A 15,724-nucleotide genomic window follows, 5' to 3' on the forward strand; every position below is an offset into this window, starting at 1 on the left:
AGGTGTTAATAATTTTCTTTTTCTAAAAAAAGGAGCTTATTTTTTTAGAAAGCGAAAAAGGCATATATTGCATACACACAACAAGCTATGTTGCAAACATGCAGACCAACATGTGGGGACAACAAAAGATAAATAAAAAACGCTTGAAAGTTTTATTTTTGTGAATCTAATTTTTTCCATTTCAAATAATTTTGTGAAGAAGAGAGAAAAAAAAATCGATGGTGGATCAATTGATCTTATTTCCTTTTCATGATCAAGTATCATTAATCTTATATTATGTAAATAAAAACTAATTATTGTTCATACTGCCCAAACTTCTAACATCCAAATATTTAGGGTATAAACAATTATAGAGAAAAAAATAGAGATGTGAAATAATACGACTTTATCGAGAAACTACTTTATCGACTTTTAAATTCTAGGTATGCCATTGGACTCAAAATTAAGCACAAAACAATTAATGTTTCATATATCAACATAATATATGGTCCGTAGGAACACTTATTGAAGTATGAACAATAACAGGAGTTATGAACAATCATTGTTCATATGTTCATACCTATTTGGGTTATGAACAATCTTGTTGTTATTTTGTTTTACCTAAATTTATACTAAACTATTTCACAATAGATCTAATTATTTAAATTTAAGATTTGATAATTGTAATAACAGGTCTTACATATTATTTGTTATTATTTCTTATTTTTCATCATACCTTATTTATATAAGGTATTTGAAAATAATGGTCCTTCTATTTTTTTAGTGAGAAAGGAGAGGCAGAGAAGAAAAAAAAAAAAAAAAAAACAAATCTTTTTATGATTTAGTAAAATTTAAATAGACGAGCAAGTAAGTGATATAATGAATAATCATTGATATTTTTGTTAAGTAATACTCTCTGGGACAAATTAGTAACTCTTAGAACTAACTTTTTTTTTCAATCACTCAACAAATACCGGGTAGATTTTTAAATTTTTTTTTTTTTGTTATCGAAATAAAAAAACCCCAACCAAATTTGGAATATGAACAATTAATATTTATAAATTTATATCTCTATCGGAGTATGAAACATAATATATGATAAGTAATAACACATATTGGAATATGTTTATATGTCGATGATTGTTAAATATTCCAAATGTTTATTTTATGAAAAACTATCTATTTGAAAATTTAACAAGGTATGAACAATTATTGTTCATACAACATAGTGTATGAAATATGTTAACCTATTTGGGTATAAACAAACATAAAGTATGAACAATTAATATTCATACCAAAATGACAGAAAGAGTAAAATTGAAATATATTTATTTTAAATCAAGACTATTTGTCATTATGAGTTATTTTCACTCGAAAACTGTCCTGGAAAGTGATTAAAAAAACACGGTGGTTCCGAGAATGATTTTCACCTGAAAAATGGGTTTTGGGACCAATTTATTGAAAAAGCAATAGTCATCATCTTCAAATCTTAGCTATAAGCCGTTTAATACATGGTGTTACTATCAAATCCTAAGAAGTAGGCCAAATCAGCCAAAAAGGAAATCAGCCTACCAAAATGAGAAACACATAAATCAAATATGAATTATTTTTTAGAAGAAAATTTGTCTCACTCTCTTTTACTTCCAGATAAATAGGCATAGGGTTGCATACACACAACGAGCTATGTTGCATGCATGCAGACTAATTACACGTAGGACAAAAAAAGATAAATAAAAAACGAGTCACGTTTTATTTTTGTGAATCCAATTTTTTTCATTTCAAATATTTTTTTTTTGTGAAGAAGAAGGAGAAAAAAAAATGGCCGATCAATTGACAGACGATCAGATCTCTGAATTCAAAGAAGCTTTCAGCTTATTCGACAAAGATGGAGACGGTTCGAAATTTCATATCTTTTTTATTTATATTATAAGATCTAATCATGGCCTGCTTTCATGTTTTAAATAATATTGTGTTTTTTTTTTTTTGATGATTTGGATAATTTATTATGTTATGTTGTTGATGGAGCTTTAAATTGATTATGAATAAGTGTTGTGTTGGAAAAAAGACTGTAGCTTGATGAGTTATGTTCAATTGAATCCATTTAGGTTGGTCTCTTAAATCACATGATCTACAAAAGTATGATATTTAACATAATCAAGTTACATGCTAAGGTGGATTTCATGAAATAAGTTGTGTGGTGATTTGCATTTAAGCCTGAGTTGTTTTATTTGTTTTCTTTAAATGAAGAACTGTGCCTTGCAATGAAATTTGGGTCCATAAGAAGCTACACTTGCTGTCCAAATTAAATGCTACCAACAGTGCAACTATTGCACAGATATTGACACATTATGATTGCCCAAATTAGGTATGGCCAAGTTGGCCATGCATTTCTAGTGCTTTATATTAGCATGAACATGTCAGAACAAAACAGATAAATATTACGAGTTGGTCGGAAGACATTATCTTTCAATCTAAATGTTTTTCTTCTAGCTGTTTCTGGCTGAAGGAACTCGTTAGTTTATCTTCAAATTTCATTTAACTGTGTGTGTGCAGCAGATGATAAAGTTTTGATTTCTTGATTAAAACTTTCTTGTGACAGGTTGCATCACAACCAAGGAGCTGGGAACAGTTATGCGGTCGTTGGGACAGAACCCTACTGAGGCAGAGCTTCAAGACATGATCAATGAGGTGGATGCTGATGGAAATGGTACCATTGACTTTCCAGAGTTTCTCAATCTCATGGCCAGGAAGATGAAGGACACTGACTCAGAGGAGGAGCTCAAGGAGGCCTTCCGGGTGTTTGACAAGGACCAAAATGGCTTCATTTCTGCAGCTGAGCTTCGCCATGTTATGACCAACCTTGGTGAGAAGTTAACTGATGAAGAGGTTGATGAGATGATCCGTGAGGCTGATGTGGATGGAGATGGACAAATCAACTACGAGGAGTTCGTCAAAGTCATGATGGCCAAGTGAGGACCCATGCCAGCACTTCTTCCTCCGGCTGTCCCAAGATAAAATGGAAAGAAAGAGAAAGCTTGGCAGAAAGTATTATGAAAATTCTTTCTTTTGGTCCCTCCTAGGAACTCGTAATTATGAATTACTTGTGGAAAGGGTATTTAGTCAGGTGGTTAGTTAAATTATCCCAGTCTATGTTATAATGTTTGTGTGACTGCTTTTGCATTTGCTTTTGGATTTGTAATTTGCTTGTACTGGTTTGAACTTTGAATTGTTACCATTTCCTTCCTTTCTCACCTTGGACTGCTCTGAATGGGCAACTTTGATTGTTCATAATGCAATTGTTACCACTGACTAAGAGGGATGTGCAGTCAGATAGACGAGCGTAGGTTGTTTGAAAGTGTTAAGTGTAGATTGAATATATAAGAAAACAAAATTACTTCTGATATTTTGGATAAACGAAATTACACTAAGATCGATTGTGAATCTGCACTGTTCTTAGCATGTTGGCTACCAAATAGGCTATCAAATAGGGTTGTATCTAAGTTTTTGATCGAACATGGCTTTTAGTCGTTTTACTATGTGTTGCATACTTAACGAGGAATGCTGGATCATATTTATGATAGCTTATATATTTTTTATTCATCACCCAGAAGGCAGAAGAGAACACAAGACAAGGCAGTGATCAGGAGGAAAGAATGAAAGATGTTACTATCAGCATTAAACAAACCGAATGGAAATTAATCAATAATCAACATTAAACACTTTCCAAACTCAAACCAAATATAAAGTAAATATAGGAATTTATCAGACCGTTCAAATGATTATCATCGCATCAGCCTCTTTCTCTCGACCTTAATGGAAGGTTAAGCTCTAGGAATATCCAAATGACTTTTATCGCCACTGAAGTCGCCTGGCCATCACTCTGGATGAGTTCTAAACCCAGCTTCTTATTTTTGTGGACACTACTCAGCAAACCACCGGAAATTTGAGGAAACAAAAGATTGAAGAATAAATAAAACAAATGACAGATGATTTATTGTAACAGTCTATTGCAAATCCAAAGATCAATTGTTAAATTACTCCATATCTGATCTCTATTACATTGAGATTATTCAGTGCACATACAAGGAAAACATCTCTCCACCTTTGCCATTCTATTGTGATTATCAAAGTGGGGTCCTTCTTTAGATGAGAGTCTCTTCCTTCCACTTCATAATCTTTTCAAGCTTTTCTTCCTGGCATCAATCTTCTTTTTATCAGCCTGAACTTTGGTTGCTCCTCCTACTGCCTTCTGTAGTGGTATGGAACCAGTAACTGCAGGCTCAGTTGTCAGACCACCCACTGCAGATTGATCATGAGCACTTGTTCCTCCTTTGTTTGGTGCTTGCTCTGCCGAAGCGGCCAAAGGAGATGCTAATGGAACCGCATTGGAAGATGTCTTTGTATCCCCTGCTTTTTGAGAAACATTCTTTGTTGAATCAATATTCAGGGCCGTGGACTCAGAGATAGCTCCAGTTTTGAACTTTGGTTTTGATTTGAATGCATGGATTCCCGTATAAAGTCTGTATAGAAGCCAGAAAATCCCCACTCTCAGTATACGTATATCATTCTAAACTGTATGCCTAGGCAGTAAATATACATTGAAGTCCTCAAAAACCACGCAAGCGATCTCCTACCCATTTCTAACCATAAAAGTCCAAACAAAAAGTATGATCACTCTCATGATCACCAAGGTCAAGAAACAGTTAGTACTGTTCAACTACCACGATTAACATTTGCATATATGCAAATATCAAGTTTCTTACAATTTAACGTAAATGACCTACCCATTTAAACCATGAATGAGACATCAAGTACTACAATCCACTTGATCACCACCATGGTCATGAATCTATTTGTAGTTGGTACCATCCAGCACTACCACGGTGAGCGTTGGTAGAAGTACAATTATACAATATTTACTCACGCAATATGTAATGTGGATCAGTGTTCTGCCTCACTCAACAATTCTAAAAGGGTGTATAAACCACTGGATCTTAACATTGCCAGTTTTACCCTTGATGCCAGTTTTAACGTAAACAAATTATTTTTCCCTTTCAATGTAAACCCAAGCAATTATTCACACATTTTAAGCAAAATAACACATTACACATAGTGCAAACAATAAGACAGGCATTGCTCACCTGGCATGTCTAGCATATTCTTCATAATTTTCAAGCAACATCTTGCCAGCCTGTTCATTCAAGGCAGATTCTGGAAATGGTTCTATTAGCAAGCACCTGACAACCTGTTCTTATCAATTAGCAGACAATCAAATTCAAGAAAATGATTACAATATATAGTTGCTACAAATAAGCTAACAAAAGGGTAAAAGAAACTGATGATCAGCACAGAATTCTCAAAATGATCCACATGAGAAGGAATTAAAGTGCTGGATACCATAAAAACAGGAGTAATGCTAGCATTCTGCCCCAATTACATTTACTCTCACCAAATAATATGGCAATAAAAGTGGATAGAATACCTCTTTAATAGTTTTCATAAAAAAAGTCTTTTAAGTTGACTCATCTTCTCTACCAAACCAAATAATATGACAACAACCAATGACCCTCCAGCAATCCCAACAATGCCACCCACGATACCCACCACCGGAAGCCTTGTGTTAAAATATCGTAGTATGGCCTAATTTTTTAAAGCTTCACAAAAAATGTTGTGAATGGATGATCATCAACATGGAAAACCCTGAACTTAATATTTGGAAAGCTCTGAACTTAAAAATATGAATTTTGTTTCTTTCCACTGATGTATAATTTTGCATTTGGGACTAGATTGAAACCTTGGAACTCAACATGAAACCTCCTCTTTGAAATCAAAACAAGTGATTGGTCATCCTCCCCTCCCATAACTTCAATTCATTTTCTTTCACAAAAGCACAGGAAAAAATGCCACTAAATAAATTAAGCTTCTCTGTTAAATATTAATTAGGTGGTGATAATAATGCCATCATAACTGTTAAATTTTGGTGGTGGTGGTGGTGGTGGTGGAGTGTTGGGAGTGGGAAGTTGAGCCGGCTAAGAATTGATTTTCAAAAAATGATTGTTCATCTGGTGCCTGGGTTGGTTTGGATGATGACAGAGTTGACTCACTTATTCATGACAAATTTTTAAAGTGTAAACTGAACCTACCTAAATGGTCATCTGGTCTTGTTTATTAGTCAGTTAGCTCGGCAGAACGGTTCTACCACGTTATAAAGGTAAAACGCTAGCAATCTCCAAAATACAGTATAGCAAGTGATGGTATTAGATAAATAGTTACATAAATAGAAGGATGTCACATACAACGAGAACATGCCGTAATCCAAGACTTGGATTCCAATCTCTTTTCAGTGTGTTAACACAAATTTCGCCATTCGTTGCAATATTTGGATGAAAGATTCTTGTAAGGAAATAACCTACAAAAGATATATATTATCATTACACCCAAATGGAAAGATAGAAAAAATGTTTTGAAGGGCTGCTATATTTGCAAAGATCTGCAAATTTTGTAACAGCCAAAGCCAACTACATTTAGATACTTAGTCATGGAAGAAAAGCTAGCATATATGTGTCTTAGCAATATTTTGCCCAAACAAAAATTATTAAAAAAAAGAAGAAAAGCAATATTTTGCCCAAACAAAAATTATTAAAAAAAAGAAGAAAAAAACAGATTGAAGGCTTTTCTTTTTCAAACTACTTTTCATACTCAACAACTATTCAAAAGGATGGCAAAACTCCGCCACTTTTCGTACTCGATAACTATTCAAAAGGAATGGCAGAACTCTGATGCTCACTGAAATGGTTCAGCTACTATTTATTATGCCATAACTCATTACTATATATGGGATCACCAATCAATATCGGCCCCCAACAGAATGGGCCTGTACATAAATTGGATGAATGAAAGTCCTGTAATTACAGCCATGAAATATGTAGAGGTGATATACTACCAGTTATGCAGATAAAATCATAATTAATGCATCTTATAATGTAGGCCATTCCATATTTAACCCCATAACACATAACTAAACCAATCACCAACAAATATATACGAGTGCAATACTACGACTTATGCAGATAAAAACATAATTAATGCATATTGTCATTCCATGTTTAATCTCATAACTTGTAACTAAGTCACGCACCACCAAATAGTGGCCCCCAACAGAATGGCCTCGGACATATTTTCAATGATGATAAAGACATATATTTAGGGCCTGGATATATGTAAAAATGCTATGCTACATGTTTTGCAAATGAAAACAAAACTAACGCAGCTTATAAAGTATGTCACTCCATTTTTTACCACCAATATGAAGCTATACAAAACACACCTTTGGGTGGGGAATTCGGAAAATCCTTTGACAGTGCCAGCTTCATGCGGAAAGTACCATTCTCATAGGGAGTTCCAGCTGCAAACCAAAATCTTAAATTCAATCAATGTGGTCGAAGAAAAGGATCAATTGTGTAAACAAAAAGTGCACCAAGTAACAGACCTGGACCCTCAATATCAGCAAATATGGTCGAAAGATCGTCCTCATTAACTACTACTTTGACACCCTCAGGAGGGATTTCATCGAGATTCTTCAATTCCTTGGCGAGTTGTTTTATAACATTTGGAGGGAGATTTTCATTAGTTGCCTGCCACAGATACAACAAAGAAGCTGAAGACCTACAGGTTTTATCTGTTTGATATTTGGACATGCAAACCATATTCGTTCAACGCTAAAATTAAAATTAACAGAAAATTGTTTACCATGTAAAAAGTACGAGTTCTTCAGACTAGGAAAACAAACAATAACCCAATTGCTGATAGCAAAAAGGGACTTTTCAACTGCCTGTAACTGAATATGCAATTAGAGCTTGGAAAATCTTCACAAGCCCACCCAAGTTCTAACTCCTGTTCAGATGGTCCTGCAAATTTTCATAACATGCATTATCGTATGTCAAAAGAATTGAAATAAAATAACATACTGATGCCAAATCCAGAAACAACCCAGAACGAAATAATGGTGCTAAACAATTAATCAAATGAAAAAGTCGGGTAGCGAAATCAGGTGACAACAAGATACTGTTTCAAAAAAAAAGTCTAGCCACTTAGTGGAGCACTAAACAAGGGTAAGCCCAGAACAAAGTGAAGACAAAACAAAAATAAAAACCATTGAATTTCAATTATCAGGCCAATAAAAGAGTGTGAGATTATTCTTCAAATAATATCAGATGCTGTTATCGGGTTAGCGAGGAAACCTTTAACTGCATATTTATTATCGATTTGTCCAATGCAAAATCTAAAAGTCATTTCTTGAGCGAAATTGATGAACTCTTATAGGTGGAAAAAACGTTTTCTGAATAGGAGGAACATGCAAACTCTAAATATCAGTGTCATCAAAGAGGTCAACACCACACGTGAAGGGCAACCCTTGTCAGCATGTCAACTCTCAGACTCAACAAGGAATGTGAAAATGTTTGGTATCCACTCTCTAAGATCAATCAATTAGCAGACACAACTTCTAAATGTAGTTCTAACTGGTATAACCGACACGCTAAAGTGTGATTACCAATTTTGGAACTTAAGCATTTTTAACCAACAAAAATAAGTAAAAATAATTTTCCATTCTTCCAAACTCCTCAAAAGGAAAATGCATCTTTCCACAACAAGACAAATAATTCCCAAAGGGAAAATTTGTAAATTTCCACCACAAATGATCATCGAAACGTCACCCGTTTTCAAAAAAACACATAGAAGATTCACAAAATTAATCATTCAATTAAGTTCAAACATAACCCAAGTCAGTTAACCATGATTAGGAACTAATCACAAACATAAAAGGTAAAAAAAAAAACAATTCAAAACTTCACATTACATATAAAGTAACGATCTTTACAACGCCATTTTGCACAAAAACTAAATATGTCATCAAGAACAACAAATTGGTTGACCCCCAGACAAACCCTCAAACTTTACAACCAATTTATAATATTTATCTTGAAATCAAACAAAAAAATCAATAAAAACAAACAATCATTCGTTCAAGTTCATCAAATTGATCACATCTAATAACAAAGAATAGGAAAAATAAAAATAAAGATCAATTCTTTTTCAATAACTTAGCCATTAAAGAAGTTAAATTTATATAAAATTGGGTTTTAAAGACGAACCTGAATGATGGGAATTGGAGAATTGAGGACTCCACTGAGAGAGAGAGAGAGAGAGAATAATATTTTCAGGCTTTGTGTGTTTTTTCCAGCGATCAAAATCAGTATTATTGATGTTTATAATTTTTTATTTTTTATTTTTTTGAAAGCGGCGATGCACGAGCGATGCACGTGATATTATGTTACCGTTGGACGTTGGATCCTGTTTTTTTAACCACTTGTCTGAAAACTCTAGAGTTACGTGTCACTGTGTAATAAAAATACAAACAAAAAATAAAGCTGGATTCTCACGTACAAGGGCCCTTTTTTAGTACTTTGCTGCACTGGCTTTTTCAATATGTATCATATCCTCCTCATTATTTGATTTGCCACCATTGACAGCACAGTTAAAAGACCCACACATTATATACAAGTAGGACTCGAGATCTCTACAACCGGTTAGAGAGATATGTAATTGTGTTATCTCATCGTTGATCCGAATCTGAGATATGTGTGCGTTTCGATATCTGTGTGTGTGCTCGAGAGATGTGTGTGTGTGTGGTGCAGAGATCAATCTCTGTACCCTGTAGTTATAGAGGAACCGGTCTCATACAAGTATCTATAAATCTATATGCAATGACCAGATTTTTAACAAATAGAAATAGACAGTTGGGATTTCCATGAGATGCATTCATTACATTTGAAGCCACAACTAAAAGAAATAAGCAATTACAGTTATTTATGAATAACTGTGCTAGATACAGCACTAAAATGGGGACAATATCAGATTGGCAAAGGAAACACAAAAGGTTTGGGTACAAAAAAGAAATGGTTCATTGTGATGGTGGATCAGTCTGACATCAAGGAAAAATCTTACAAGTCAAAAGATAGATCTATATCTATCTATATAAATGCGGCATTGTAACATGAAAATAGCACAGCATTAAGAAACCCTTTATGCGAAAAAAGTCTTGAATGAGGTAATCCTTTACTACACGTCTATACCCAAGTCAAGGTAGTTCAACACCTTACTTGATTTTTGACATATCACTTCTATTACTAGTAGTACCATATATATATATATATATATATATTCTCAAATGAGTTGGAAAATGAGCATGATTTAAGAGCATTTCCAATGCATTTGACTATTATTCACTTCCACGTAGACAATATTTTTCTTCTTTTCCATTATTTTGGTTTGACTATTATTCACTTCCACGTAGACAATATTTTTCTTCTTTTCCATTATTTTGGTGAAAAACAAGGTGACTATGTCTAATGCCATTATGAATATTAATTTCGGACGGGATGTTAGATTCTTTCTAGATGTAAAAATCGAAAAAACACTCCACACGGAATGAAACATCCCGTTTGAAAAAAAAAAAAAAAAAAAAAAAATCATGCGAGGCGGAGGAATGAAAATGTTTAACATTCCATCCAATTTAAAAAAAACCCAATTTAAAAAAAAAAAAGACACACACACACACAAGACGGAATCTAACATCCCGTCCGAAGTTCACAACTCAACCACTGTCTTGATTGAAGGTTTCACTTTCGTTTTGATTTGGAAAAATAGTCACCACCATATTTACCTTTGCATTTGGCAAAAATTTAGAACAAAAAATAAATAAATAAAGTCACAAACTCACCATATCCACCTGCATTGGAAATGCTCTAATCGATCACACTAGTCACCAATTATCATGTGTTAATGTCTCAATCCAAAAAATCCATAATTCTATGGACTATAAACTATGGACCTAATAAGTAAAAAGGTCCAATTCACAATAGTCCACGTGTAAACACACATCAGCCAAGTACGTATGACATCACATTAAATCCTGAACCACAGCATCACTCCATATAAAAACAACTCTTAACCATTAAATTTCCAAACCCTAGCCGAAATTTTATATAAAACCAAAAAAAAAAATTCCCCAATCTCAAAAAATGGCAAAGAAACGAAAGGTAGTAAAATCCACAACTCAAAAAACAAAACGGATAAAAAAAACCATACCCGAACCAGAACCCGAACCGATTGAAGAAACCGAACAAATCGAAGAAGAAGAAGAAGAAGAAGAAGAAGAAGAAGAGCAAGTAGATTTAGAAGACAATGATGATGAAGAAGAAGAAGATGAGGATGAGGAAGACGAAAATGCCCTCACTAATACTAATGGGGCTGGGGCCGGGGCAGGGAATGACGGTGAAGAAGAAGAAGAAGAGGGTGATGATGAAGAGGAGCCAGTTTCCAAGCTACTAGAACCGTTTACGAAGGAGCAGTTAATTGAAATATTACAACTTGCAGCGGATAATCATGAGGATGTATTGGAGAACATACGTAAGATTTCTGATACTGATCCAGTACATAGAAAAATATTCGTTCATGGTTTAGGTTGGGATACTAATTCAGAAATATTAACTAGTGTGTTTAAAAAGTATGGTGAGATTGAAGAATGTAATGCTGTTACTGATAAGATGACTGGGAAATCGAAAGGTTATGCCTTTATTTTGTTTAAAAGACGGAGTGGGGCTCGTAAAGCACTTAAAGAGCCACAGAAAAAGATTGGTAGTCGTATGACTGCTTGTCAATTGGCTTCTGCTGGACCTGTTCCGAATCAACCGGTGCAGGCACATGTGCATGCGCATGCGCAGCCGGTTTTGCCAGCTGTTGCGGTTTCGGAGTATACCCAGAGGAAGATTTATGTGAGTAATGTGTCGGCGGATATTGATCCTCAGAAGTTGCTTGGGTTTTTTGCTAAGTTTGGGGAAGTTGAGGAAGGTCCTTTAGGGATGGATAAACAGACTGGGAAGCCAAAGGGGTTTGCTCTTTTTGTTTATAAGTCGGTTGAGAGTGCGAAGAAGGCCTTGGAAGAGCCTCATAAGAGTTTCGAAGGACATATTTTGCATTGTCAGAAGGCGATTGATGGTCCCAAGCCGATTAAGCCTCATTTTCAGCAACACTCTCATGGTGGTGGACGTCCTTCAAAGTTTCCCCAGATTGATAAGTTTAACTATGGAGGGGGGCATACTTCTGGTGGGGCTGGCACTTCTGGTCATTTGATGGCTCAGTCTGCAGGACCTGGGATGGCGTATAGCCAGGGAGCCTCACCGGCGTTGAACCCTGTGCTTGGACAGGCATTAACTGCTTTTATTGCATCCCAGGGTGGTGGAATGGGACTGACAAATCTGCTGGGCACGCTTGGGCCGGCTGGGGCTGCGGTCAATCCAGTTGCACAACCAATGATGCAGGGTGGATATTCAAATCAGTATGTTGGAACTGGGTATGCTAGTCAGCCTGGGATGCATGGTGGGTATTCACACACTCAAGCGGGCCAGGGAAGCAGTGGAAGGTCGCAGAAAGGTGCTGGTCATATGGGTGGCATGAATCCTTTCATGGGTCACTAGGTAAGAGACAGGTATTATGGGTGAGACTTCACCATATTTTTTCACGTGTTATACCGTTTCTGGTTACTTGACATGCACTTACTTGACATGCACTGTTGTGGCGTTGTTTCTCAATGTGTGTTCCATTTCACTAACCCCATATTTTTGTAGTGTTTGATAACTAGTTTCAGTGTCATATTTGTTGTTTTATGGGTGATGAAATTATTGAATTTCACTGAAACTAGTCTTCCACAAGTCCACGACATAAGAAAAGCCCATGTGGACAAATTACTTTTTTTGTCTTTGATTTATCTTTGATAAGGCCAATATGTAGATGAAGAATGGCAATTTGTTGAACATTTTTCCAACCATAAACCTACACAGATTACACTTTAGTTTGTTTGGCATGGACTATAATGATTTCATTGTCCTGTTGGCACAATCTTTCAGAACAGAGACCTACGGTGGTAGAGTTTCTGATTATGTCTCCTGGTGTCTTATCATTATGACACCCCAGAAAGAGGATTCATGGTACTAATCAGTTATTAGGGCAATAAGATGTTTGTGCTTGCAATTGAAAAGCCTTGTCAATATCGAGTCAGGGCATGAGGTTACTCTACACGAATATATGGAAGAACTCGATATGTACTAAAGTTGTAGATAAATTTCAACGTTTGAAAATCGAACAAGAAGTCAGGATAGTAATGATTGCCTACCATCATTTTAGATTTATTAATGGGATCCCTTTATTAATATGTAGCTGCTGGAATTGTGTGGTGAAGATTATAATTTCTCCTGTATTATCTCCAATTTTTTCGTTTTCTTTTTTCTTTGTTCTTTTTTAATTTGTTGTTATATTTTTATTCATGGGTTTGTTTGACAGTGTCCCTTTAAGCTCAATTAATGTGAAAACTTTATTTATGTCACAAAATGCAACTCACAATTCGTTTTCCTTTTAACTCAGAGTATTTTAAAATACAACGGTGATGAACTTCTTTGTTACTATTTTATTTTGTAAAGGAAAGATCTTATATTTGTTTGTTGCAAATAAAGGCCAAATATAATTACCCAGGAATTATTGTATTTCTTCTCCAACATTGCACAACGTTTATAACTTGGAAATCTCGTTTTTGTTTTCTAAAAAGTGGGTTGTCCATTTGCAGATTCCTGATAGGTGCATCAATCTATTTAGTAGTGGACTGGTGATTCTTCTGGAGTTACAAGAGCTCATGCAAACATCAAATTTATGTTTTTGATGAAGTGCTACTATTTTGTTACTATTAAAACATTAGAATTTCAGACTGTTAAAGTGGGAGTCTTGTTTTCTACTTGTTTTTATTGGCCTCTTGCCATCTTTAAAACTATGTAGCTTTCTGAGTTGTCAAGTTAGGTTTCTTGAAAGCTTTGGCAAACTGTTGTTGGTTTAATACTATGTACTTTTTGAAGTCCTAGAGGCTCCTTTATTGATAAAACTTATGGTATTAGAAAGTACTTGTGTTTCAAACTCGGAAAATTATCAGTTCCTGATTCACGTGGTAGTGTAGTGGTATTCTTATGCGTGGCTAAGTTTTACTTCATCAACCCCTGAATCCTTTTTATATTTGTCTTTTTAAATGTGATGTATGCCTTGATTATTGGCTGATGCTTTTCACCCTGCATTTCCAATTACATGCAAAAACTAAAGAAAGGCTGAAAGAGTATCTACTCTTAATTACTTTGATGAGTTGATTGTTGTGATTTGACACGTTTCCTTTAGTTTCTATGTGTGTGCGTTACTGCAGGCAGGTTTGAAGAGGTGCGAGCAGACATGTTCATTGCCAAATTACGTGCGGTTATATATACACCTCGGTCACATTCTTTTAAGAAGCTTTATAAAATGTTTCTGATTTGGTTTTTAATGGTGTTTTGCACTGAGTAGTCGTGGTTGCAGAAAACAATGTTTCCAAAAGATTGTTTTTTTTTTTTAATTTATTTTTGAAATTTTACCACTTCTTACTTGATTGCCCAACTGAGTTACTGTTGCCAAACTAACTGAATTGTTGTCATCTTGGAACAAAGAGTGTGTCTTTGCTCATGGAAGCAAAGTTTATTTTCAAACAGTTTTTTCTGTATAGTTTCCTGAAAAATAGTCTAGTTAATTGCCACAACTAGTTGAAAAGGAACGCCAGAAAAAAAACTTTAACTTGGTTGCGTGATTGCGTCCGACTAGAGAGTCTTCAAAAGGTTTGTCATATGTGAATTGGTATATTCTTACAATTGGTGGTCACTTTCTTGAAGTAAATTCATGAAATCTACTCTCTTAGCATGCTTGTGGTGACTCAGTATCATTAGGGCTGAAGAGGAGATTGTGTGAAGGTGTGGATTTAGTCATGTGATCTTCGCCCTATGTGGCTAGGCCGGATCTCCATGTGATGAAGGTTTGAGGCTTGGTTGACTTTGGATTGCTTCGTGGTTTCACACGTTTACTGTTTGAATGATGTGCGACAGACGCATACCCTTCAAACATGGCATGGGGTTCATACAAATGATTTTGTTGCTAACCTTTTCATTTGAGCCATGTAATCGGAGACCTATTGTGACTACGTTTTGAGAACGCCGTTGTCCTGGCCCCTCTTTAGCTAGTGATATGGATGGTAAAAGTTATTCCTGAAGGGTATTTCCCTTTTCAGTTTTTAACAGTGGTAAATAGAAAACTAAAACTGTCAGAATAACAGATATTAGCTTATTTTATTTAGCCTCTGTTCAAAGATGGTTAACACCACCTATTTTTTTTTCTAAAAATCAGATTTGAACCAGAAATTTGCATTGCTTATCGTTTATCTAGCCATGTTAAATTTGCTACAGTTCGTGACAATGTCAGTTATCTAATGCAAGTAATATGCATGGTAATGAGATATCAAATGCAAGTAATATGCATTATCTAATGAGTGGAAGCTTTGATTCACTCGTTTGAGAATTGTGATGTGATTTTGTAGATGGTGGGCTGGTACTCAACTATATTGCTTTTATTATCTGTGTCGGGCCTGACATTATCTTATTTATTACTTCTAACAAAAAACTACAACACATCGCATCAAACCTCAACCATTTTCAGGATGGTGGCATATATTGTGTTTAGACTTGCGTAGTTACCACTGGCAAAGCCCACCGAAGACAAGCCATCGTACACCATGTTTACATGATGTGCATGTTACATAAAAGTAAAATTTATATGTGGAACATTTTAAATT

The 15,724-nt window shown here is 35.1% G+C and overlaps 3 protein-coding genes across 4 annotated transcripts; 2 read left to right on the forward strand and 1 right to left on the reverse strand.

The window, feature by feature from the left end:
• Positions 1-1,544: 1,544 nt before the first annotated feature.
• On the forward strand, positions 1,545-3,292 carry LOC147485047 (calmodulin-7). Its single transcript, XM_086570483.1, has 2 exons — positions 1,545-1,873; positions 2,579-3,292. The coding sequence occupies exons 1-2, from the start codon at positions 1,798-1,800 to the stop codon at positions 2,950-2,952; spliced, it is 450 nt and encodes a 149-aa protein (XP_086426609.1). The 5' UTR covers positions 1,545-1,797; the 3' UTR covers positions 2,953-3,292.
• Positions 3,293-3,950: 658 nt separating this feature from the next.
• On the reverse strand, positions 3,951-9,270 carry UBC22 (ubiquitin-conjugating enzyme 22). The gene is made up of 7 exons (XM_086570481.1): positions 9,132-9,270; positions 7,729-7,886; positions 7,469-7,613; positions 7,307-7,384; positions 6,276-6,388; positions 5,121-5,224; positions 3,951-4,499 (listed from the first exon to the last, which is right to left on the reverse strand). The coding sequence occupies exons 2-7, from the start codon at positions 7,729-7,731 to the stop codon at positions 4,148-4,150; spliced, it is 795 nt and encodes a 264-aa protein (XP_086426607.1). The 5' UTR covers positions 7,732-7,886; positions 9,132-9,270; the 3' UTR covers positions 3,951-4,147.
• A 1,708-nt stretch (positions 9,271-10,978) lies between these two features.
• On the forward strand, positions 10,979-13,982 carry UBA2A (UBP1-associated protein 2A). 2 transcript variants are annotated; one of them, XM_086570479.1, is made up of 2 exons: positions 10,979-12,515; positions 13,658-13,982. In XM_086570479.1, the coding sequence occupies exon 1, from the start codon at positions 11,061-11,063 to the stop codon at positions 12,513-12,515; it is 1,455 nt and encodes a 484-aa protein (XP_086426605.1). In that variant the 5' UTR covers positions 10,979-11,060; the 3' UTR covers positions 13,658-13,982. The 2 variants fall into 2 exon arrangements, with proteins under 2 accessions (XP_086426605.1, XP_086426606.1); XM_086570480.1 differs by having other exon boundaries at positions 10,995-12,526.
• Positions 13,983-15,724: the final 1,742 nt, after the last annotated feature.

The sequence above is a fragment of the Coptis chinensis genome, chromosome 7, assembly GCF_015680905.1.
Source record: "Coptis chinensis isolate HL-2020 chromosome 7, ASM1568090v1, whole genome shotgun sequence".
NCBI classification, from domain to species: Eukaryota; Viridiplantae; Streptophyta; class Magnoliopsida; order Ranunculales; family Ranunculaceae; genus Coptis; species Coptis chinensis.